Genomic DNA, 23917 nt, shown 5'->3' with positions numbered 1-23917 from the left:
GGTTAGATGACAGGAACGAGGGTGAGAGAGTGAGATAGAAGTTGGGGAGGGAAGAAAAACATGCAGGTATTTATGGGGAAGGACGAGCATATGGATTTCTGCTCAGACAGTATTAGTGTGTGCAAGCCAGCGATCCTGAGACATCCCAAAGGGCAGTGACGGTCTGTTGATGCTTCACAGCTCTGCACTCGTTTAAAAGGCCTGTAAGCCAATCAAACAGACCCTGGGCCCAAACGCAACACACACCGCAGGTACGGCTGGTTTGTGTATAGCAGCTATACACAGGCATCAATCATCAAAGAGCTGGAAGCACTCTACTATTTACTCATGTATAATGATCTGTTTACAACACTTTATCAAAGATCTGTCAGGCAGTTTAAATTCAACCGCATACGCAAACAAACGCACACACACGTACACACACACACACACACACACACACACACACACCCTCGGGTTGGCGGGCCTGGACATTGCTGAAGGACCCCATGCTGTCGCGGCCCAGGAAGCCTCCAAACACGTCCCTGAAGGGGTCCGCCCCGAGCTGCGTGCTCTCCTCCACCCGCACCTCCCGCTTGGTCTCACCCGCCCGCGTCTTGCTGATCTCCGTGCGCTCCGTGCGCGTGTACGTGTGGCTACTGCGCGTGAACGTACGTGTCAGCCGCTCCTGGGCTGAGACCATCTGAAACCAGTTCCCTGCGTCGCGCAGGGAGGAGAGAGGAGAGTGGAGCAGGAGAAAGAGAGAGAGAGAGAGAGAGAGAGAGAGAGAGCGAGCGAGGAAAAGAAGAAGGAAATTACGAAAGCTAGAAAAAACATGCAAGAAGGCTGATGTGTGTTTGTTGTGAGGTGGTTTTTGAAGTCTGTGAACCTGTGTGAGTGTGACTGGCTGCCAGTGTGTGTTAGCCTACATCCTTTAAGGTGGAGGTGACAGTCAAAGCCTACACCTAAAGTCTCCACCTATGTCTATCGCTTTCAGACATGAAGAAGGCAAACAAGGCAAAAGACAGCACCAAGCACAGGGTGTGTGTCAGGTGGAACAAGGAACGCAGAGAGAAAGAGGTCAGGTCTCCTCGTGCCTCCGCGAGCATTTCTAACCGCCAAAGAGCTCAGCTGAGCTGGAGCGCCACCTCCTCACCTGGAATCTTGAGGTTCAGGTCACAGGTACTGCCTACAGTGGCTATGGAGGGAGCCTGTCTCCTCCGGGTGATGCTCTCCTTCATCCTGCCCTCGCCCAACACCTTCACCGTGAACGGGCTTCCTGCAGAACAGCGACAAGGCCCCTCCGCCAGTCAGACGAGACCCCCAGCACGGCAACCCCCCGAGAGCCGACAGCAGGACAGCTAACTGCCGGACCCATTTAACTGAGACCCGGTGAGCACCCGGACCGTGGCTGTGCTCGACTGCGCTCAGGCGCTGACCAGTGGCCGGTACCTGGTACATGCTGGTCAGCGAACTTGATGTTGATGATGTAGGTGCCCGGCTCCGTGGGGCAGTAGGTCACCCTGCACGTGCCGTCCTCCACGTCCTCACAGTTAATGTCCACTTTGCTTGGTCCCTCGATGGACAGCCCGAGTCCTCCGTAGCCTAACAGAGGGTGGAGGGGCACGTCAGAGTTTCTCCAGGCTCGGTTTGAGCCATAACAGTCGCACCGCTCCGACGCAGGCAGACAAGGAACGCGAACATCAGTCTGGCTTTGTCCTCCAGCACCCAGCATGCATCTGGGTTCTGTCACAGTAGCTACACTCAATCAAACAGCTTTATGTAAATATACAAGTCCTGCCAACATCATAACAATATTCTGTTCTCATAAAAGAATGTGCAAGTGTGAACTCTTAACAGGAACATTAAAAAAACTATTAAAATGTCTTCAGGCTGTAGGATCCTGTTGAGCACACACGTGCTGGGCTAACTCTCCACTGAATGTTCTAGAAGATCAGCTTTTAGGAGTTGAGGAATAGAAGTTAAGGACGCGACTCTGACCTGCGCTCCTCGTGTCCACAATGAACTCGGCCACCTGGAAGGTGTGCCCCTCCGCCAGGCCCTTGCCGAACACCTTCACCTTGCTGGCGTCGCCGATCTCCGACTGGCCCACCATGATTTTGAAGGGGCTGTTGGTCACGTGCTTGCCGCTCTTCTTCACGCTCACCACGTGCTCGCCCACCTCCTTAGGCGTGAAGGAGATCCCTGGGGGCAGATCAGAGGGAGCCTGAGAGGAGGAGGGGAGCACCACCCATGGGAGGTGGTGCTCCAGGCCAGGTGCTTTATGGAACGAAGTTATGGGGAGTTTGTTTGAGAAAATGTTTGGCATCAGCGTTGGGAAGCGCGTAGTGGGACCGCTCAGAAGAAGTCTCTGGGTCTCAGGATTAAAAAAACAAACAACCTCAAAATGATTTAGAGTACATATTTACATTACACACCCGAGCACGAATATAAATATAGAGCATATTTATATTACAGATAACGTTAACACTTACTGGCCACTTTCTAAGTGTACAATCTGTTAGTAGGTCCTGGTCAGTTTCAGACCATAGGACATTTGCTAACTGGATATCATTTTGCTGACGCACCATTCTCAACAGTGCTGCTGGTCACTGCTCAGCTAAGACTGACCCACCACCCACAACGCACCCAACCCACAGAAGCCCTGCAGTCAGAAACTTACCAATGACGAAGGGCTAAACTGAACAGGGCAATAAATAGGCTACTAACCAAAGGATAATGGAAAACCGAACCCCGAAAAGCTAGCCACAGATAATTTCACTGATGGGCAGGCCAACTAATCAACCCTAAGAGAAAGATGCCTGCTGATGGCAGGACTGGCGAGTGGCTCACCGATGTGGCGGTTAGGTAACCTCTTGAGCAGACAGGGCTCTTCGTTACCAGATGGGGCTCTGATGGTAGCCGTGAGAGAACTCAGGTCTGTCTCTGTGATCTTCAAAGACACATCTGTCGCCGTACCAACGTTCAGCTGGGATGTCCTCATAGAGTCGTCCCCTTCAGAAGAAAAAATATGGAGCAGAGAGACAAAAGAGCAGAGACCATTATAATAGTAATAAGGAACAAAGTGTGAAACAGCAGATAAAATCAAACTCTCCCTAAGTTTACTGAAGTAACCATGAATATACAGAATTGAGGAATTAACAGAATTTAGAAATGAACTCTACACAAGAATGGGGCAGAAATATGGGCATACAGAGTAAACACAGTATCAGGGATTCCTATCAGCTGAGAGATCGGAGCACAAAACAAAACGGTTCATGAGACAGGTGTTTCCTGTTCAGACAACATCCATTACAAAAATAAAACCACGCCTTGTACACTTCACCATACTGCATGGATGTGGTGAGCTCCCCAATAGTTGTGGCACACACACACACACACACAAAATGCATGCATATTTATTAGGTCTTCAAGCTTAACACACACCCGCACCACACACACAGGCACGTAATTTGTGGCCACAAACACACAGCGGCTGTGACCGTAAACACGGTCCCACACACAGACCTGTAATCTTGGCCGTGAACGGGCTCCCTGGGATGTGTTTGCCATCAAACTTGACGATGATGTTGTAGTCTCCTGGTGCAGTAGGTAGGTAGGAGACCGTGCAAGTGCCGTCCTTGTTATCTTTACAGCTGATTTCTGCCTTTGACGGGCCTTCCACTGCCAGAGACAGCCCGCCTGACACAAAGCAGAGAGAGACACCACCCTCGTATCGATCCGGCCCCAAAGAACAGGCCAACTCCATATTTAGAAGACAAGGCACTTCAGTGCAGAATGGTCCCCCAAAACAGCTGCATGTACAGCTGTAAAGATCATCGACGATCCCGACTTTATACGTGTTGGTTATTCGGAACCACCGCATTCCCACCTTCTCCCGCATCCTTGGTGACGATCGTGAAGACGGCGGGTCTGTTGACCATGCCATGACTCAGGCCCGGGCCATAAGCAGTCACGTGACCACTGTTGATGGCGTCGACGTAGAACTGCAGCGGACTCCCTGTGTTAGGACAAACACAGTAAACACAGGGGATCGATGTCTCCACGTGAAGATGGAAAAGTATTCTGGACAGAAACGGAAACCCCATAATGGCGCTGAGGTGACGGGCAGCACCTGGTATGTGGTTGCCGTCATATTTGATCTCCATCTCGTGCAGGCCTTTCTCGGTGGGAGCATACTTCACCGTCACTGTGCCATCCTTGTTGTCTGTGATGTGAGGGTTGGCGGTCTTGCCTGACGGCATTCGCACCTCACCTGCAGAACACGTCAAGTAAGAATAACAGAGTCGTAGAGTTAGAGGCCTCTGGCCTACCCAACTGTTTCCAAGCTCTGTTTCCAAATACACCTGTTTTCTGACCTGTGATGTCATGAGAACGGAAGGTTTTCTGTGAAATACACCGTACCGTGTACAGTAAAATAAAAATTCAGTGACATTCGTCATTTTTAAGCTTTCTCTATCTTAAACTGGGCTCAGTTCATACCTGTGATCTCTCCTTTCTGCACGGTGAAGGGGATGACCAGGTGGAAGGGCCGTAGCATGGGCTCCACGCCGTTAACGGCCGTCACAGGCTCCTGGGTGGCCTGGAGCAGAGAGAGGCCGAAGTCAGTGCCGCCAGCCACGGGGAGGAGGGCGGCAGGCGTGCGCGGGCAGCCAGGCTGGAGAGAGCGACTCTGGGTAGGCAGGCCGGGCAGAGCGGGCCCAGCGGAGCCACGAAGCTGCCAAAGAGGGTGTGCAAACACGAGAGTGCAAGCCATGCGGCGGGAGGGTGGCGATGCGGACACGGCACAAACGCAACACAGCGCAAACGAGGCAGCCGCAGTAAGGTCGCGAGCTCTGCTAACAGGTCTCGGCAGAGCGTTTGAGATGCGGCCACTGGCAGGAAGCGCACGGCAACATGACCCAAAGTGACGTCGGACGAGGAGATGAATGGAGAAGATGAGGGGTTAAAAACGTGAGGATGGAAGGGGCAGGGGGCTGAGACGTGTACCCAGTGAGGCGAGAAGCCCTGGTAGGGGGCGAAGGGCGCCTGCAGCTGCACTTTTTCGCATGGTTCCTCTATTATAGGAATGGAATCACACGCCTGAGGACGGAGGGTCAGACCGTTACTCCACCACACCCACACTCCCTCCCACGCAGCTGCTAACAGTCCGAATGACAGGGGCGATGCATGTGGGACACAACAGGAATCATTCCTAGACGTAACACCGTGCAGTCTATCCATCACTGTCTCTAGAATCCAGCAGATTCTGTAAATAGCAACCAATGTCATCAAAGCGTACAGTACCATTTTTAAAATAAGATCATTGATTAGTATTGTTGTGGAAGAAGTTTCCCACGCACCGATAATCTCAATAATCCAGCCGTGTGTGATGGATCGCCCTGGGCAGATCCATCGTTCTCGTTCTTTTTAGCCCCCACACACATAATGAGATTTTCCACTCTCGACTACCCACAAGTCCCTGTTGCAGGAAGCGCTCACCACCACGTGGAAGGGGCTGTTGGGGATGTGTTCTCCTCCGAAGCGGATGGTGATGACGTATTTCCCCGGCTCTGGCGCCGTGTAGTAGATGTCGAAGGTTCCGTCCGAGTTCTCCACCACGTCCACGTCCAGCTCCGCGCCATCGGGTGTGGACACTTTGCAGGTGACCTTCCCCTTTCCAGCAGCCTTGGCATCCACGGTGATGACTGTCTCTTCGCCAATCTGAATGGTGGGTCCGAGTCCTGAGCCTGCCCAGGACGCCATGGGACATGATCAGACCAACGCTGTCCCTACATCTAAAACCACGAATAAATCAATACGGTGTGCTAGCCATGACGAGCATCAGTCTACTCACCCAGCCCATGTCCTCCAATGGACACTGTACAACAGAAAAAGAAAAAAAAATCATCACCATAAAACACTCCATTAAGAATAAAGCAACAATGTCTACAGCATGAGTGGCGAGGCCAAAGGAGCTCTCGAGGTCCAGGGGCCCTAGGCACGCTGACCTGTGACCAGGCACTTGCTGGCGTCTCCGGACGGCAGGGCGTGGATGCGGTAGGGGGAGTAGGGAATTTCGTCCCCGCCGTATTTGATGGTGATGGTGTAGCGGCCTGTCATGTCCGGCACGTAGGACACCGTGTACGTTCCGTCTCTGTTGTCCCTGATGTTGGCTTTCTTGGGCTTTCCTTCTGGGTCCTACGGGAAAGACCAGTGGGTGAGGAGTGGCCTGCTTGGCTGTCACACCCCGCTCACACTGGAGAAAATGATGCTTACATGGATCTTTGATCTCATAACACCGTAAAAATACATATAAAAACAGCAGCAAACACGAAACTTCAGCTACATCCAGTCTTCCATTATCATTACGAACAAGTTAAACCTGGTTTAGAAAGCAACCTTTTTCATCAGTTAGTTATGTAGTGAAAGAAAAACATGTTGATTAGCCCAAACTCAATGGAGAGTCAGTCCACAGACACCAGTGCAGGAGGAACATTAAGGACTTGTAACTCCACTAAGGTATTGTAACTACATTAAGGCGTTACCAAACACAGCAGGCAAAGAGACCCGGGAACGCCCACATCCACAAACACCGTTGCCCCTCTGGCACCGACAATGTTCTTGGATGTGCATTGGTGGAGAGCATTGTGGTTGGTTTGCTAGGGAGCTTTCAACCTTTCTCCTGAAGGTAGCGCATGTGTGCGGGGCCTCCGAGCATCAGGCCCTTGTGCCGCATGTTTGCCTGAGCTAGAAAAGAATGGTGGGGAATAGTACTGTACAAAACAAGGGGACAAGAGAGCATGAAAGCAGAATCTTTGGAGGGATGGAGAGAGTGAGAGCCAGAGGGAGGGAGAGACAGAAAGAATAACAGATGACAGACCTAAAGGGGCACTGGGCGACGGCCAGGACTCTTCGGCAGTTGCCGTAAAACTCTTTGCCATAGTTTATATTAGCTTAGTATTTTCCACAAACACCTTCTGGCGCAGGCCATGGTACGAGGGCACAGCAGCACCTGAGCCACGGAAGGCTGCTTTACCCTATAAGAACATAAAAGGGAGACGGAGCTAGTGCATAGGGAGCTAGGGCTCAGGAAGCAGGAAGATGAGGGGAAAGAGGGAGGAAGGGAGACGTCGGACATGGTGAGGGGACGGAAAAAGAGGGGCACAAAAGGAGGGGTGGCCTTACACAGCCTTTCCTAAGAATATAGAAGGGGATGGTGCCCTTTACAATATGGCTGTCCCAAACCCTCCTTCCCCAGTCCTCCACATACAGAGAGACCTCACGCCTGCACCCGTCCGGATCCTGCAGTGACAGCAGGGAGGAAAGTAGGAAGGAAGTTGGGAGCAGGGTGACATGGGACTTCAGCTTTGGAAGTAGAATTGCTTGAGAACAAATACGCTAATCAAGGCCAAAATGACAATCGCATGAAAGCTGCAGGTATAAAGAGGCGCGTCGTATCCTGGCCTGGGGTGGGAAGCACGGAACTCACCAGGATCTGGACGGTGAGGAGTCCCTCGCCAGCATCGCGGGCATCGATGGTGAATTCCACGGGCAGGCTGGCGGGCACGCCCGAGGCGTTGAGCCCAGGCCCACTGGCACGAACCTTACTGGCATCGTGAGCAGGTAGGGCCTTCACTTTAAACGGACTGGTATGAAAGAACACACACTCACATTCACTGATTGTCTCATTCCAGTTAGAGTAATACAAACGCTGAGAAGTGACGTGCTCGTGTGAACAGTGCTGCTGATTTTGTAATGGTGAGCTCAGAGAAGGTCAGGTGAGTGGGAGGAGCTCTGAGGCGGCCAGGTGAGTGGGAGGGGCTCGGAGAAGGCCAGGTGAGTGGGAGGGGCTCGGAGAAGGTCAAGTGACTGGGAGGGGCTCGGAGAAGGTCGGCTGAGTGGGAGGGGCTCTGAGAAGGTCAGGTGAGTGGGAGGGGCTCTGAGAAGGTCAGGTGAGTGGGAGGGGCTCTCACCTGCGTGGCACCTCCTGGTCTGCATATTTGACACACACAGTGTAAGGGCCATCCTTGGCGGGGGTGTAGATCACGGCGTGTGTACCGTCGCCATTGTCCGTGATGCTGACGGGTTCTGCTGCCCCTGCAGAGATAATACAGGGTGGTCATAATGAAGCCCCCATTGAGAAACCCATATCCACCCATATCGAGTGTAAGCCTGTGCTCGGGAGTGATCGGATCACGGCATGGTCCGCAGTGTGGCCTCACCGCTTGGGCCATACAGCAGCACCTCCAGAGGGGCCAGGCCGGCCTTGCTGCAGTCCACCGTGAACGTCTGCGGCACGTGCGCCCGCACCCCGGTGCCCAGGCCTGGGCCGGAGCACCTCACCTTACTGGGGTCCACCAGTTCTCTCACCGGCACTCGGAAGGGGCTGCCTGCAGGACAGATGGCATCCAACACACTCGGAGAATGCAGGACACTGGGCGGGAGTCAACTCAGTTCTACACTGTGCATTACAGTTTTTCTTATAACACTTGGATACACAGGGAGACCACAGATGACCACAGTCACGTTCTAGGTCCCGTTTGTGGCGGACATGAGGCTGGGAGATGAGTTCTCTCACCGGGGATGGGCAACCCCCCGAACGTGATGTTGACGTCATAGTCTCCCGGTGTGAAGGGGATGTACTCCACACTGCAGCTGCCATCTTTATTGTCCTTACAGGACATCTTGGCCTCAGAGGGCCCCTCGATGGCTAAACCCAGACCCCCAGTGCCAGCTCCCCTAGATGAGAGAAAGAGAGAGAGAATCTTTTCAATGTTAAAAGATCAGAATAATATTAATATTAATAAGAGCACAATCATGGAGGCCATACATATATTTATATGGCATTTTCATCAATGGGCTATAATTCATACAGGGCTAAATAAAATAAATAAACATATTTAATACTACTACTATCATTATTATTATTAATATCATAGTAATAATTATTATTAAATGAATAATAATCATCATCATTATCAGATCACTTTAAGGTGACATCACACACCTGGTCTCCACGGTGAAGCGGTTGGCTTTGTTGACCAGACCCTCTTCTAGACCGGGTCCATAGGCACGTACCCGGCTCGGGTCACAACCTTCAGTCACCATCACTCTGAACGGGCTCTTCGGAACACACACGTCATCGTACAGCACCTCGATCAGGTGCACGCCTGCAAGCGTGCACGCACACACACACACACAGCTCACTGTGTAAGGTCAGCTCACTGTTACCACCCATCCAGACGGCCGGGGTCCAGATCTGTAGCTGTGTGACTGAGGATTATGTGCTGTTATCATGAGTCCTGCACTGGAGCTCAGCGCTATACACCCTGCAGTTACTCCTATGTACCACAATCAACAATATTGCCAGGTCTAGACTGATGAGCAGTGTGTGTGTGTGTGTGTGTGTGAGTGTATGAGTGTGTGTGAGTGTGTGTGTGTTAGTGGTTTCTTCCATCTATAACCTTTAAGATCCCCTTGATCAAAATCTTACTCTGCATATAGTTCTACTTTGACTAAGTCGGTTCCACATGTTCAGAGTGGAGTTGGAAATGTTGCCTAACGAAAAAAGCAGCGCTTGAAATAATGACGTGCACGCTAGGCCCCGCTGCCCTCCAGCATGTGGATACACGTACACGTCTCGCCAACCTCGGCCATCAGTCACTCAAGAAAGCAGTCATAAATGAAGGAGAGCATCTGCTCTACAGCTCACTGCCTCCTGCCTCTAGGGCTGCGCTCTCATTGGATCCCTCTCCAAACTCAGAGGCAGCCTATTGGCCGAGTCAGCCAGACCTGCAATGCACGCCAAGTGACCAAATCCCCTTGATCGTTCTGCACCGTTATTGTAAACTAATATTTAAAACTTTCCCCAAATCCCAACCCTGAGGGACACGAGCTCATAATTTCCAGATCACGGAGCCAAAACACGCTGTAACAGTGGTGGAACAAATGAAAGAGGAGAGGGTTCTGTGAAGCATCGTACCGTCCTCGTAAGCACCATATTCCACTCTGTAGGTTCCATCCCCTACATCCGTGATATAGGTGTCCGTGTTGGCACCCGAAGGGTTAACGATGCGAACCTTGATGTGGTTGCCGCCCGCCTTGTTGTGTATGCGGGTGTCCACAATGAAGTGTGTGGTGACTTCCCTGAGGACTCCTGCAAACACACAAGCAGTGAGGCATTCTCCAGACAGCATCATTAAACAAGTCTAACACGCATAAGTAATTAAATAGCTAGGCATCGTTCTTCAGAAGACACCCCAGCATTTTGTCTTGGCAAGAACAAAACCCCTGGGTTCTTACCTCTGGGTTCCACCCCTGGTCCATAAACCTTGATTCCACTGGTGTCAACGGCGGGATCCACCTGAACGCGGGCGGGAAACTTGGGTACGGCGTGGCCGCCGTACTTGATGGTTATGGTGTACATGCCATGGAAGGGCGGGATGTAGGTGATCGAGTACGTGCCGTCGCTGTTGTTCTGCACATGTACCTCAGCCTTGGCCCCTGAGTCCGAGATAATCTCGATGGTGAGCTCGGCTTCTCCCGCCTTGGAGCAGTCCACCGTGAAGCAGGCGGCCTCGCCCACCTCGCCTCGCTCCAGGCCCGGCCCGCTGGCCGTCACCTTACTCGGGTCGAACACAGACTGCACCATGGCTTTGAAGGGCGAGCCAGGGATATGGGCGTCGGCGAACAGGATGTTGATGGCGTACTCGCCCGGCTCCGTGGGCAGATAGGACACGGAGCAAGAGCCATCGCCATTGTCCTGGCACTCGATCTTGGCCTCGCACGGCCCCTCCACCGTGAGGCCCAGCCCTCCCGTGCCAGCACCCTTGGTGTCGATGGCGAACGGCGCCGGTTTACCCACAAATCCTCCCTTCAGGCCTGGGCCGTAGGCTCGCACCTGCGTGGAGAACACACGCCGGATCTTTGATGACATGCGGGAAAAAAACGATTCTCAGATTCTCTCACTGTTCAGTCTGGAGGCCAAATGATGAAATAAATCCACATTACAAATCATACTTCCCTTTTCAAATCCACATTCGAATTACATGTTGACTCAGTACAGAACAATGCCCTAATCATGTGCGTTTGTACTCCTTTTAATAAATGTACTTCATCCCCATATGGAATAACCTTGGGACATAATGGATCTTACATCTTTGGTTTGCGGTTAAACGTGTTTCTTTTCCCCAGCGGAACTAAAGGATGCAGGGTTTCCAGATGTGCTGCCCCCTGTGGCCAGACACACTCTGGCTCACCTCTCTGCCTCGCATTAATTACACCCTGAACCTCATCCAGTCATTTGCTATGGCAGTGACACGTTCTGCTATGTCATATTCGCTGCTTCTCATAGGATGGCAAAGACCTTCGAGATGCAACATCTGGCTCACGGACGCAAGCATACCGTCCCCGGCGTGGGACGAGGATGACCTCATCGCCTGGGTAATCTTATCCGTGGTTTATTAGAGGAACCTCAAAGTGAACGCGCATGCACACAGCGCACACACAGCGCGTGCACATTCCTCTGGAAAGTATCCGTTTAATGAAAGGGGGCTTTTGAGTATGGCTTTGAGCAGAGGAACAGAGAACGGCGATGGACGCGTTACCTTAATTACTAATGATGAAAAGCGTTCGTTAATGCTCAGTGACTGGCCCGAGTGCCGCAGGGAGACCGAAATGGATCAGTAGCAGCTCTGATGAGGTTTAAAGCTGCTTTAGGAGGCTACAGAGACATTACTCTGAGTTCTTCCTTCATTCAAGGACACAAAACAAGCTGTCTACCATAAAGCCCGAAGTCTCGTAATCTACCAAAGAAAGACATCGGGCACGTTCCTAAGCAGAACGCCCAGTTCCACGGCTTTACAAGCCCGGGTCAGAGCTCTGGCGCCCGCGACACTGAGATTTACAGCCCTGCTCACCGACTCCTAGCAGGTGGGTGAACTGATTGGTAAGATACAGCACAGTGTGCTTAGTCTGGGCTCTCTGCCCCCCTGCCTGCTTCCTCATAAAGAGCCGTTTGTCAGCTTCGCCCAGCTCTTCATATTTTTTGGGCCTTGGGCCTGCGTGAGTATGGGTTTAAATGATCCGTGACCGGTGCTAAAGGTTCCAGGACAAACTCTGCACTCTTTTATACCAACTGATCAATTAGTAGACCATCACTTATCAAATCATCTCCTAATAAAAATAGATCGTGACTGTCCATTTGTGTGTCTCTTTCTGCAGAGCCTGGCTCAGGCAACGTTACTAGCATCTACTTTAATGTGATTTTCCCTTTGATTTGCAGGGAAAAATACATTTTGAATGTTTTGTTGTTCAGATGTCAGATATGTGCTTTCACTGCCAAACAATCCTTCCAATGCACAATTCAGGCAGCTAGCATTAGGAGTCACAAGTCAATGGTGCATCATAAAGAATGTGAAGTTTTGCTTCTGCCCACTGGATATCACACAGTTCTACATACTCAGACCATGTCAAAAGACTGATTTGTATATGATATGCAATATTTGCATGTGACCCACATGGTTTGCATATCTTGGTTCATAAACGATGTCTACCGGATTATTCGGCTTCAGTATTCTATTTAAATATCAAAATAATCTTGTGTAGCCTAGGACAGTTATTGGATGGATGGATGGATGGATGGATGGATGGATGGATGGATGGATGGATGGATGGATGGATGGATGGATGGATGGATGGATGGATGGATGGATGGATGGATGGATGGATGGATGGATGGATGGATGGGTCTTCATTACTCATTACACTTACTTTAGAGGGGTCAGGGGGCATGACTCCTTCCACAGTGAAGGGACTTCCTGGCACAGGGTTCCCATCATAATTGATGTCTATTTTATATGGACCTTCCTCTGGAGGGATATACTTCACAGTGTGCACCTCATTGGCTGTTCCAGACTCCACCTTGCATGGGATTGGTCGTCGAGATGGTGAGGTTATCTTCACATCCACCTTGCCTTGGCCACCTGCTCCACGTGTGTTGATGGTAAACTCCTGATCCTTCCCCACATCCACTTCTACACACACACACACACACACACACACACACACACGCGTGCGTAAAAGAAACAAGGTCTTTCAGTGTGGAACAACCATGAAATTCAGCACTCGAGCAGTCTCTTTAATGTCAGTAAAATTACTTACTGGTGTTAAGTCCTTGGATCTTGACCTTACTGAGGTCGAGCGGAGGAGCCACAGTGATGACAAAGGGACTTTTTGGGATCGGATCCCCTCCATGGCACACTGAGATACTCATGTTGCCCTGTTGAAGCCAATCAGCGAGACCAAGAGAGCGTGCAGAACAGAGCGACCGCATATGTTTACACAGTGTAGGAAATAAACATACACTACAATTAATTTTTATTGACACAGGATATAAATATTCATCCAGGTAAAGTGTTTAACATTTAAAATGACTGTAGACAGTTTACACCTTCAGTCCTTCAATAGAGCATTTTAGCTGCTAAAAATGGGGAAAATTAGCTGTTAACTCAGGCAGCAGTTTGTCAGCTCTGATAAGCCCTGAAGCATAGAGGTGCCATATGGCATGCAGAGAGAAGGTGTCATTGTGAATCTGATCTGCGCTCACTCAACTGTCGAGTGCTAATAACCCGCCCGCCCCCAACGAAAACAAGCACACAGCCAGAGATCGATCATCTCACAGCACATCTGCACCTCCGAGACTTCGATTCTTCAGACTACCGCGTCTCTCTGTAAATCCTTCCTCCACTAACATGTCAATATATTCCGGCTAAATGAGCTTTAGTGCTGCCCTCACAGTTCTTTGCCTTTAGTCGATTTCAAAAAAAAAAAAACACTTTGAAGACGGAAAATGGTGAACTGATTATTGAAATTGAAATCATTTTTGCGTTCGCATCCCTGCGTTTGCTACGGCTGCCTGGTGTAAAGGACCTGGGTTACATAATATACACCTGCAAGCACGCCACAGGCCCCGCCTACCACCCCACCCCCTCACCTGCTGCACTGCCGTGTAGCGCACGGTAAAGGAGTAGTCGTGGTTATCGATGATCTCAAAGTCGGTGACGGCCTCCCCTTTAAGTGCGCTCGTGAAGTGCACCTCAGGTGTGGCCTTGCCCGCTCCTTTAGTGTAGATCGTGAAGTGCGTCGGCTTGCCCACCTCCACACCTGCAGTCCGGGAACGTGATATATGAATCTGCACTACCGAGATTCCTTTCTCACTACTGGAGGCGCAGGACCTTACCAGTCTTGCTGAGTCCGGGGCCTTCGGCCTTCACTTTATTAGCATCGTGGGAGGGATCCACTTTAATGCGGAAGGGGCTGATGGGTATTTCCTAAGGTCAACATCATAATTAATCCGTTATCAACAAAACCAAGCGCTAACAGACTCCAAATACGCCACTGTTAGGTTACAGACCCTATCACAAAAGTCGCGCACCATAAAATGGGTCAGCCTTTTTAAAGTGGCGATCAAAATCTTAACCCTAAATTTGACTGCCTACATACTCCCTATCAAATACCCAAAATGCACTGCAAATTTGACTCAAGATACCAGTTAGCTAAAACCTTTTTTTGTTTGTTTGTTTGTTTGCTTGTGAAATGACTCATCTTGGGATTCAATGTCCAAAACTGCATTGCCGGTGCACGAGATTCCTACGTGGCAGCCTACATGTGCAGGGAAGAGTGAGGGAGTGAACAAAGGAGCTATTCTGCTCGTGGCTGTAGCGCTCTACTTCTTAGAAACAAAGCGTATGACCAGTGTACAGGCACGTGAGGGCGGGGCATAAAGGGTTCCTATTTTTATGACCGGCAACAGAAGTGCGGATCCTACAGGAGAGGCACAATTACACACAAAAAAAAAAGGTTGGGTTTGACCGAAGAAGTGATCGATAGGCTGCGATAGCCAATCAAACGAACTGCTCTCATTCCCTTGAAAAGTGTAGCAGAGACACGGTGCAGGGACGACCTCATCACGGCAGCGAGCTCACAGAGACGGCAGCGCCAAAAGAACTTCGCAGATGATGAAACAGACATACTCGTCTAGGAAGCATACAGTCGCCATGGCAAAAGTTACAGCAGTCTTCTTTTTACAAGAAGATTTATTATTAACAATAATACAATAATGATTAAAAATGCCAACAATAATTATGATAACACATATTATTATTATGATTATTGTTCACTGTGATGAGAATAAAATTAATATTGACATAATTGTGATATGACTAATTACTGAAATGATATGATTATATAATTTTCCATGCGAATGATGCACCAGCTCTCTGGTTCAGTTGAATTCTTTTTTTCCCCCCTCATGAAATAAATAATTAAATCTGTTGCATTTAGTTGCTAATTGAGAGATACATTTTTGTCAAAATCCCTTTGTGAGAAACCGGACATGTCTTTGCGTGCCTGCTTGAAGTGAGGGAAAAACGTTGCACATGCACTTGCGCCATAGTTGGACTGAGGAGGAGGTTTTATGCCAAATTGGGATCAGAACTCCTTCTGCTCCAGCGGATCTGAAATGTCACCCCCCTCCTGTGCTGTGCCAGTCCAGCCGCCTTGTTGTGGGTACATTTGTTTCTGTGCACCAATTGAACAAATGCGTGTGTCCTCCAAACTGAGTGAAATGCAGCGTTAGGCGGCTTTAACGCCGCAGCCCAGCCATGGAATTAGAGCTTTAATCTTAACCTAAACGCAATCTAGACACACAGACAGAACCAACCTGGTCCGCAAACAGCACCATGATGGTGTATCGGCCCGGGCCGGGGGGGGTGTACTTCACGGTGAAGGTGTCGTTGTCGTTTTTGATGATATCAAAGTCGATATCGGCCTCGGCGGGGCCAACCACTCCGGGGGCGCACTTGATCCCAATGCTCACGTCTCCTACAGGGGGCCAGAGAGGAAGGAGAGACGGAGGAGGAGGGTCTTAGGAAGCGGTCTGCGGTAAGGAGCACCGCGGTACCGTGGAATGACTGACGGTGGCGCGCCCTCACCCTGGCCCGCCTCACTGCAGTCCACGGTGAAGTAGGTGGGCTCTCCAGCCTTCAGGCCTCCCTTCTCCACCCCCGGCCCGTACACCTTCACGTTCTCCGGGTGGCTGCCCTCCCCGATGGTCACCTGAATTTGGAATGCGAGACAGGACATGAGAGAAAAGCGGAAAACCAACTCACAGCCAAGCCAGTTAATGCAGCCTACCTCCCACATGGGCATCACAGAGGATCATTTCATTGCTGGCTATTTCCCCGCACATATGCTTGTTGAGTCTAGAATATTGGCACTTTCGGTGTTCATTGGACCCCACCCCTACTTTTTAAGTATACAGTAAATACTGAAACAAGGAAGTTACTTTAAATTGCTCATTAAACTCATTAAAGAGTAATTAGTTGAAGTATAAAGTTAAAGTTACGGTAAGCAGAAGCTGTACGAAGACTGGTCCTGGCGGCGTGTGCTTACCCTGAAGGGGCTGTTGGGCACGTTGACCCCTCCCCAGGTGATGATAATGGTGTGCTTGATGGGTTTGGTGGGGATGTAAACGCAGAAGAAAGTGCTGTCGCCATTATCGGTGATCTGGATGTCAATAGGGTAGCCTTCCGAGTCCTGCGGTCCGACAGCAACGCACATTTCAGGGGGGAAAAAGTGGCACATTTAGACATTTAGTCCCAAGACGTTCTGCGTCCTCGCTGAGAACTTTAACAGAAGTGGGAAAGACACATCCGGCATCAACCTCATGCAAAAGAACTGAAGCAGCAATGTCAGGAGTGTCGTCCCACCCCGAGCGCTGGTACCTGAGCATAGATCCTCAGCTGACCCCTGCCTGCAGCTCGGGCATCGATGGTGAATTCGGCCGGTCTGTTCACGATGCAGCCGGAGGGCTCCAGGCCTGGGCCGTAACATTTCACCTGCAGCGGGGCAGAAGAGGCGCTCCACTAGTCTGCCATTAGGAAACTCCTAGCATCTGTTAGAAATGAGTCCCTCTGGTTCAAGGTGGTGTGTCTAGCATCTACACTGTGTGTAGCGTTTATGCTTATCAGCGGTAGTGGGACTCGGGGCGCGGTCAGGCCAGAGGAGAGGGGCAGACCTTCTCAGGAAAAACGTCATTGGGTGCAGGGAGGATGTGGGCCATGAAGGGGCTGTCCTTAATGTCCTCATCGTCACAGATAACGTGGACAGCATAGTCACCAGGCTCCGTGGGCCAGTAGAGAACATCACAGGAGCCATCATCCTTATCATCACACTCAATCTTAGCTTGCGATGGGCCCTCGATGGAGAATCCTACACGCACACCACACACACACACACACACACACACACACACACACACAAGCACACGCACACACAAATCTTTTTTCTCTCTTGCACCAAATAAATGACAACTGGAAGGCTTCTCAGTTCAGCACACGCCACACGCTAATGCCTCAGGAGAAAGGAAAGTTTTTATGCTTTACTGGATGTTCTCTACCACACTCACACCTCATAAACACTGAAAGCCAGGCTCTGTTGTCCCAGGGTGGCCCCCGGTGTGTGCGAGGACAAGTGCAATCCACCAGCGTGGCGTGCCTTACCCAGGGTTCCCACCTCCGTGCCGATAGCTTCCACCACAAAGTCAGCTGACCTGCCCACCATGCCAGTCTCCAGGCCTGGGCCCCATGCCCTCACCTTCTGAGGTCCTGCATCCTCACTGACCAGCACTTCGAATGGGCTATACACACACACACACACACACACACACACACACACACACACACTAACAGTCAGAATGGTGTAATACAATGCATTTTCCAAAAAAAACTCCCACTACCAACCCCCAAAGTGTTCTAAATACTTTTATAATACTTTGTAATACTTCTTGATACCTCTGATGCATGAAAACAGTTTTCCTGCTTTGGCCTTTAATGACTAACCACAGTCACTATTAGCCGCTGCAGGCTGCGCAGGGGTGATGTGTGGAAGGGCTGACCTGCGTGGGATGGCATGACCCCCCCAGGTGATGAGGACAGTGTACTTTCCAGGGAAAACGGGGTAGTAGTCGCACTCATATACCCCATCGCTCAAATCACGCACCTTCACGGGCTCGTCTCCGCCAGCTGAACGCATACGGCAAACAAAAGAGCCTCAGAAGAACCCGTTTAAAAGAAGACGTGTGTGTGTGTGTGTGTGTGTGTGTGTGTGTGTGGTATAACGTAAAACGCAGTAGATTTAACAGCTCGGCAGTTTGTCAGAGGTCACCTACTGGGGCCTTTGATGAGCACACGGAGGTCTCCGCTGCCGGCTCCTCGGGCGTACACCTTAAAGTCGGCCACCTCCTTTACGCGGACACCCTTGGGCTGCAGACCCCGCCCGATGGCCCGGCACGCGTTGGGGTTGCTTGCTGGGGAGTGCGGACAGAGGTTAGAGTTCAACAAGCAGAAAATGCTTCACATACGCACACACACACACACGTGCGCGCGCGGGCGGATACCCGGCTGGGGTGTGTGAGGGTTAGTCCTGAGGCGCATGTCCCTGCTTTTAAAGAGTTCTGAAAGGGCTGCCAAATCAATACAACTGATGAAACAAGAGGGGGGAAAAAGGAGGGTCTGGCAGCCCCAGGCAAGTCTGGCCTCCATCAGAACATCACCAAAATAATGATTTCTGGGGTGGGGGTTGCTTCAGGATAAATTCTGTTTTTTTCTCAGTGCTGGGTTCCTCTTGGATATAACAACCCTGTTTCTTCTTGATTGGCTTTTAACTGTGCAAATGGGAAAATGGGAAAGAAAGAACTCACTGTAATGAAATGTGAAAATTCTTCTCCAGGTTGCTGTGACATTTTTACAGAGATCATCGAATGGAAAACTGTTGGAAAATAAGTAACATGCTCTGAAGCTCTGAAGGCAAGTGTCCCGGAGACAAAGTGACTTGCTTTAAAGGTTACGGAATGAGAACATAATGGATTTATTTCCAATCCATAGTTCTCCTGCTGGATTTCTTACTAAACAGTACATTTCCAAATGAACTGGTGTAGCTGGTGTTGGTTTCATTCCAAATGAAAGGTCCCTTTCAAAAGCATCAAAAATCGAATTGTAATCACATAACAACACAAACTACAAAAAACCAGAAAGGTATAAGTTTGTACAAAGGTGGATGTGTTGCTAAGACTATAAGTAGGAAGCAGTTAGTCCAATAAATTCTGAGGCCCAGTCTGCTTGGTTTTGTTCACAGAGGTGTTATGCATGTTGGAAGAAACACGGAGCATCAAAGCAGCGATGCTCTCGGTATTAGTCAGAACCTACAACCTGGTCAGAGGTGGACGGCTCGGGTTCAAGAAGCAAAACACCTCCTTACAATTTTGACCCAGCCACTGAGCTTTGAGAATTAGCTTAAACCAGGATGAGGCACGAACTGGTGAAAACAACTGGGTGGTACAAAATTATAGAAGGGCGTTTACTTTTAAACCTGAAACCGTACACCTCTGGGTCTAGGAAGCAAGGAAGAGTGATGAAGATGATGATGATGACGATGATGATGATGATGATGATGATGATGATGACGACGACGGCGATCACGGCGATCACGGTGCTTCAAGATGCATTTAAGTCTTGGTCACTAGACGGTCACTTTGCTAAAACCCCCCTGATGCCAGATCGGAGCTTTGCCAATAAATTCAAAACATGGAACATTTTTCTATAATATTTTATTACTGGCCAGTTAGGGTTAAGGTCAATTAAATTAAGGATTTGAGTCAAGGAGTTAATAAAAGATTTAACTGAGAATAATTCCATTAGAAATGATCAAGAGATTAAGGTATCATATTCAGACCAGCTGTAGAGGTCAAGATGTGGTTTGTTTGGGGACCTCTCACAATTTAGAAATGATCGTCTAGGTCCATCACTGGGTGATGGCTTTCTGTCTGCAAGCTTAAGACAATGCCAGCAGCAAAGCCTAGCCTATTGTCTATGTCTAAGTTCTCACACACACACACACACACACACACACACACACACACTGAGGTCCCTCTCTGCTGACAGCTGTGTGAAGGGGTCTGCCGTCTTAAAACAGCCAAGAGAGCACATGCCAAGGAGACAGGAGTGGCACATCCGGAGGGATGAACCGGTGAAGGGAGGGAGGGGTGGGGGGGCAGGAGGAGGACGGGGGAGGGGCAGAGGGAGGAGGAGGCGCGAGGCATGTGCCACGCCCCAGCAGCCCGTACTAACTTGGTCGCCTGGGTTTGGGCGGCGTTGGGGGGGGCACTTTCTTGGCCTTTTCGGAGGGCGGCGTGCGAATAGACTGGGGGATTATCTGAACCGGGGAGCCAGCCGGCACACTGCTCGGAGGAGCTAGAACAACACACAGGCGAAAGAGAATCACAGAGGCACACGTTTCATACTGCAGCTGGGGAGGTGTACGGGGGTTTGGGGGCGGGGGGGATGCTGCGGATCCACCAGGGCAGAGAACACAGAGGCCTCCTGGGGCCAAATCCCAACCACTGCATTCCAGCCTGCATCATGGGAGAGGGGTCTGAGCAGAGGGAAGGAGAGGGTCTCTCCCCAGACTTGGCACCACACCCTCTCTACATACAGGTCTTTCCTCAAAGGGTTAGTGCACAGTCCACCATCACATTCCTCCCTGGAAGACATCTATTAGCTACAGAAAGAGTCCGCAACCTTATTACACATTCATGGCTTTAGCAATCAGCTCAGAATTCTAATAAAGGGTGCTACTGCTACTACTGCTATTGTATGTAATGTAAGTATATTGTAATAGTTTGCGAACCCTTTACAAACATAGGAAGATTGGGGTGGGGGGGGCAGTGTAAATACTAATTACTGGGATTAAGTGATCAGCATTAGGTAAATCACATTTAGAACTATAGGTCAGGCCAGTTGGGAAGTCGGTCTCACCCTCTGAGATGTGGACAGTGAACGGGCTTCTGGGTATCTGCTGGCCGGCGAACGTCACGTAGACGACGTGAGGGCCTTCCAGCACGGGGGCGTAGGTGCAGCGGAAGACGCTGTCTCCTCTGTTCTCCAGTATGATCTCCACCGTGTCCCTGCGTCCCTGCGAGTCCACGATGATCACGCCCACGTCCCCCGCGCCGGCGCCTGAGAGGGGCAAAATCTAGCGTGTTAACAGTGCGCCTCTGGGGCTGGGGTTATGTGTGTCAGGGGACGGTATGGTCCGTTTAGGGCTCGGTCAGAGGGGTCAGGCCTTGGTCCTCTACCTGCGGTGTAAATGTCGAAGTAGGTGGGTTTGTTGGCCACGTTGCCCACTGGCTCCAGACCTGGGCCGCGAGCTTGAACCTTGCTGGGGTCTCCTAGAGCTTTGGATACATTCACTAGGAAGGGGCTGTGGTTAATATCCTGCCCAGCAAAGAGCACCTTCACCTGGGCACAAAAACAAGCAGCACCCACCGTCAGCTATAAAGACTCCCCCCACCTGCCAGCAATTACCCAGATCAGACATTTTGTCCTTGTGTTTGTTACCTTATGAAGTCCCTCCACCTTGGGCACATAGACTACAGAATAACTCCTGTGTTTGTCGTTGTTGGGGATCACTCTAGCCTGCTCAGTGTCGGGAGAGAGAAGAGAGCGTGAGTTCCCATACAAGGATCGTGGACTCTCGACGGCAGAACGGGATAAACGCAAACTCTGACCTCTTCGGTGTGACCCTCAGGATCCTCGACGTACACCAACACTTCTCCGAGCCCTGCCTCCACGGTCTCCACCACAAACTCGGCTGGTCTCATCACCATGTTGCCTCTGGGCTCAATGCCTGCAGGGATGCAGAGCGAAAAGGTCAAAGGGCGAGACAGAGAAGCGGACGGGGGCAGGGGCGGCGGATCCTCACCGGGGCCGTAGGCCTTGGCCCTCTTGGGGTGCAGGGTTTTGGAGCGCAGAGGGGCGCCTGGCTTGAGCTTGGCTTTGGGGAACTGGGACAGGTAGGTCATCACGGAGTGCTCGTCGACGTTTGGGTCCACGATCTCCTCAGGAGCAATCACCTACAGAGGGCAGAGGTCAGGGGGTCGGCAGGCTTACGAACGGCGGCAGATCTGTACTGCTTGATGAAACGACGAGTGTGTTCCCGCCGCACCAACTGAGATAAAAGGCATCAGTTATGTCAGGCTACGTGACACTGGGCCTGAAATCACAGAGCGTTCCCACAACATTTTGCAAAGCATGTTGAGAAAATAACTTGGTCAGATTGGCAAGGGATTGGTAAAGAGGGAGTGAAATTGAGAATGTGTGAATGCAAAAACAACAGAAAAGAGAGACTGAAAGAGGCCGAGAGACAGAATTACAGAGAGAGAGAGAGAGAGAGAGAGAGAGAGAGAGAGAGGCTATAAGAGATCTGAAGCATCTGGCATGCACATAAGAGCCTTATTACTGAGATACTAAATTCAGACTGCTTGCTGTGAATACAGGCCCCTGAATTACAGGTGCAATCCCTCTCTTTCGCACCCCCCTCTGTCTTTCTTGCTGCCTTTCTCACACATACACACACACACACACACACACACACACATAAAAACAAACTCCTAAAAGTTCTGCTGAAGTGCTCGTAACACAGAGAAATTCTGTGATAGGTTTGAGAAGTTCTGTGCCAAGTTCGAGAGCTTCCTTCCCAGCGGTTGGGACTGTTTTGTGTGTGCTGACGCCCTGTGCCCTGTGTCACACTTTCTCTTCCAGTAAATCCTAACGAACACTTTTCACTTCTGTTTCCATTTCCGTGTGAAGAAGGCAGCGTTACCTCTCTCTTCCCATGCTGTTTAAGTGACTGCTAGATTTAACCCCAGGCTGTGAGGATGAAGGCCATCTGGAAATAGTGCCACACAGTATGTTGCACAGCCGCAGAGCACGGCAGGTGGGATACTGGAGGGATACTGGTGGGATACTGGAAGGATACTGGAGGGATACTGGAGGGAGTGGCAGGTGGTGGGAGGGAGGCGGAACAGAAGGGGAACGAGTTCACTGATCACTGAAACGGCTGCTGCAAGCCTCCCACACTAGGGCAGTAACTTATTCATGTGCTCCAACCACACAAAAAGGAACAAATAGGAAAACACAGCCCATAAAAGTCCATTCATCCAGATGAACGAAGTAAAAAAAGAGACCCTGACTCCCACAGGCGGTTGTAGATCATATATTTCTGCTCATCCTCGGCCAAGTCCCACCTCTGTACACACACACCGCCCAATCCCAGTTAGCACTGTGTCCTTTCCTTCTGTCATTGTTCTTTGTATCTACACGCAGCGCACGTCAAATCTGCAGTGATATCCATGAGCAGGCACGGAAACGCTCTTATGTGGGCTGTGTGCGGTGGGCTCGGCCAAACCTGGCCCAGCCAGGTCTGTAACAAAGTCACATAAAACACATCCACAGGGTGCTGGACACACTGCTAGAAGACTGCAGGCATAAATCAGGCCTAAATATCAGAGTAAATATACCAAATAACAAGTTATGGCCAGACATTCAACAATCCATAAAAATCAGATTCTGAGGAATTTTTATATAATGCACCGCAGATTGTACTGAGGCAGGCAAAAAGGAGACAGGAGAACCTGTTACATTTGCCACCTCACACACAAACACACACACACACACACACACATACACGCGCGCACACACACAGTTACTCAAACTAATGAGGCAAGAGACTGAGCTAATTAACCAGAGGAACTCATTATTTCTCAGTGGCAAATTCTCACCCAATCAGACACACACACACACACACACACACACACACACACACACACACACACACACACACACACACACACACACACACACACACACACACAACACACACATACGAGCAGGTGAAGGGGTGAGCTGAGCTTCCTACCTGTGGCACCCCGAGCCAGTCATCAGCCTGCTGCATGGCCTCCCGGGCGTTCTCCACGGGCTGATTTGGGTCCCACATCTCCCAATCAGGGCACAGACCTGGACCAGACAAAAATATGAGG

At 50.5% G+C, this 23917-nt stretch overlaps 1 protein-coding gene across 13 annotated transcripts in view; it reads right to left on the bottom strand.

Moving 5' to 3' along the window:
• Nucleotides 1-23917, bottom strand: part of flncb (filamin C, gamma b (actin binding protein 280)) — a 53817-nt gene that overhangs the window by 5796 nt on the left and 24104 nt on the right. The window contains exons 3-42 of one of the 13 annotated variants that reach the window (XM_035528249.2): nt 23797-23894; nt 21802-21952; nt 21608-21726; nt 21438-21515; nt 21176-21338; nt 20856-21056; nt 20169-20291; nt 18212-18349; nt 17939-18065; nt 17544-17680; nt 17060-17253; nt 16767-16880; nt 16435-16578; nt 15975-16098; nt 15704-15864; nt 14222-14312; nt 13976-14145; nt 13144-13261; nt 12754-13016; nt 10285-10882; nt 9965-10138; nt 8990-9152; nt 8561-8721; nt 8205-8372; nt 7956-8079; nt 7472-7628; nt 7168-7284; nt 5991-6180; nt 5837-5860; nt 5482-5729; nt 4990-5082; nt 4483-4582; nt 4115-4255; nt 3872-4000; nt 3508-3681; nt 2833-2994; nt 1981-2184; nt 1432-1584; nt 1136-1258; nt 451-696 (exon numbers count right to left, since the gene is read on the bottom strand). In XM_035528249.2, the coding sequence (XP_035384142.1) occupies nt 451-696; nt 1136-1258; nt 1432-1584; nt 1981-2184; nt 2833-2994; nt 3508-3681; nt 3872-4000; nt 4115-4255; nt 4483-4582; nt 4990-5082; nt 5482-5729; nt 5837-5860; nt 5991-6180; nt 7168-7284; nt 7472-7628; nt 7956-8079; nt 8205-8372; nt 8561-8721; nt 8990-9152; nt 9965-10138; nt 10285-10882; nt 12754-13016; nt 13144-13261; nt 13976-14145; nt 14222-14312; nt 15704-15864; nt 15975-16098; nt 16435-16578; nt 16767-16880; nt 17060-17253; nt 17544-17680; nt 17939-18065; nt 18212-18349; nt 20169-20291; nt 20856-21056; nt 21176-21338; nt 21438-21515; nt 21608-21726; nt 21802-21952; nt 23797-23894 (6363 nt within the window). The remainder of the gene's footprint in view (nt 1-450; nt 697-1135; nt 1259-1431; nt 1585-1980; nt 2185-2832; nt 2995-3507; nt 3682-3871; nt 4001-4114; nt 4256-4482; nt 4583-4989; nt 5083-5481; nt 5730-5836; nt 5861-5990; nt 6181-7167; nt 7285-7471; nt 7629-7955; nt 8080-8204; nt 8373-8560; nt 8722-8989; nt 9153-9964; nt 10139-10284; nt 10883-12753; nt 13017-13143; nt 13262-13975; nt 14146-14221; nt 14313-15703; nt 15865-15974; nt 16099-16434; nt 16579-16766; nt 16881-17059; nt 17254-17543; nt 17681-17938; nt 18066-18211; nt 18350-20168; nt 20292-20855; nt 21057-21175; nt 21339-21437; nt 21516-21607; nt 21727-21801; nt 21953-23796; nt 23895-23917) is intronic. The other 12 variants (XM_035528254.2, XM_035528250.2, XM_035528251.2 and 9 more) reach the window with 12 other exon arrangements.

This window comes from Electrophorus electricus, chromosome 11 (genome assembly GCF_041902795.1).
Source record: "Electrophorus electricus isolate QZ-2024a chromosome 11, ASM4190279v1, whole genome shotgun sequence".
Lineage (NCBI taxonomy): Eukaryota > Metazoa > Chordata > Actinopteri > Gymnotiformes > Gymnotidae > Electrophorus > Electrophorus electricus.
Note: the sequence above shows the minus strand (reverse complement) of the source record. Positions and strands in the feature narration are given on the sequence as shown.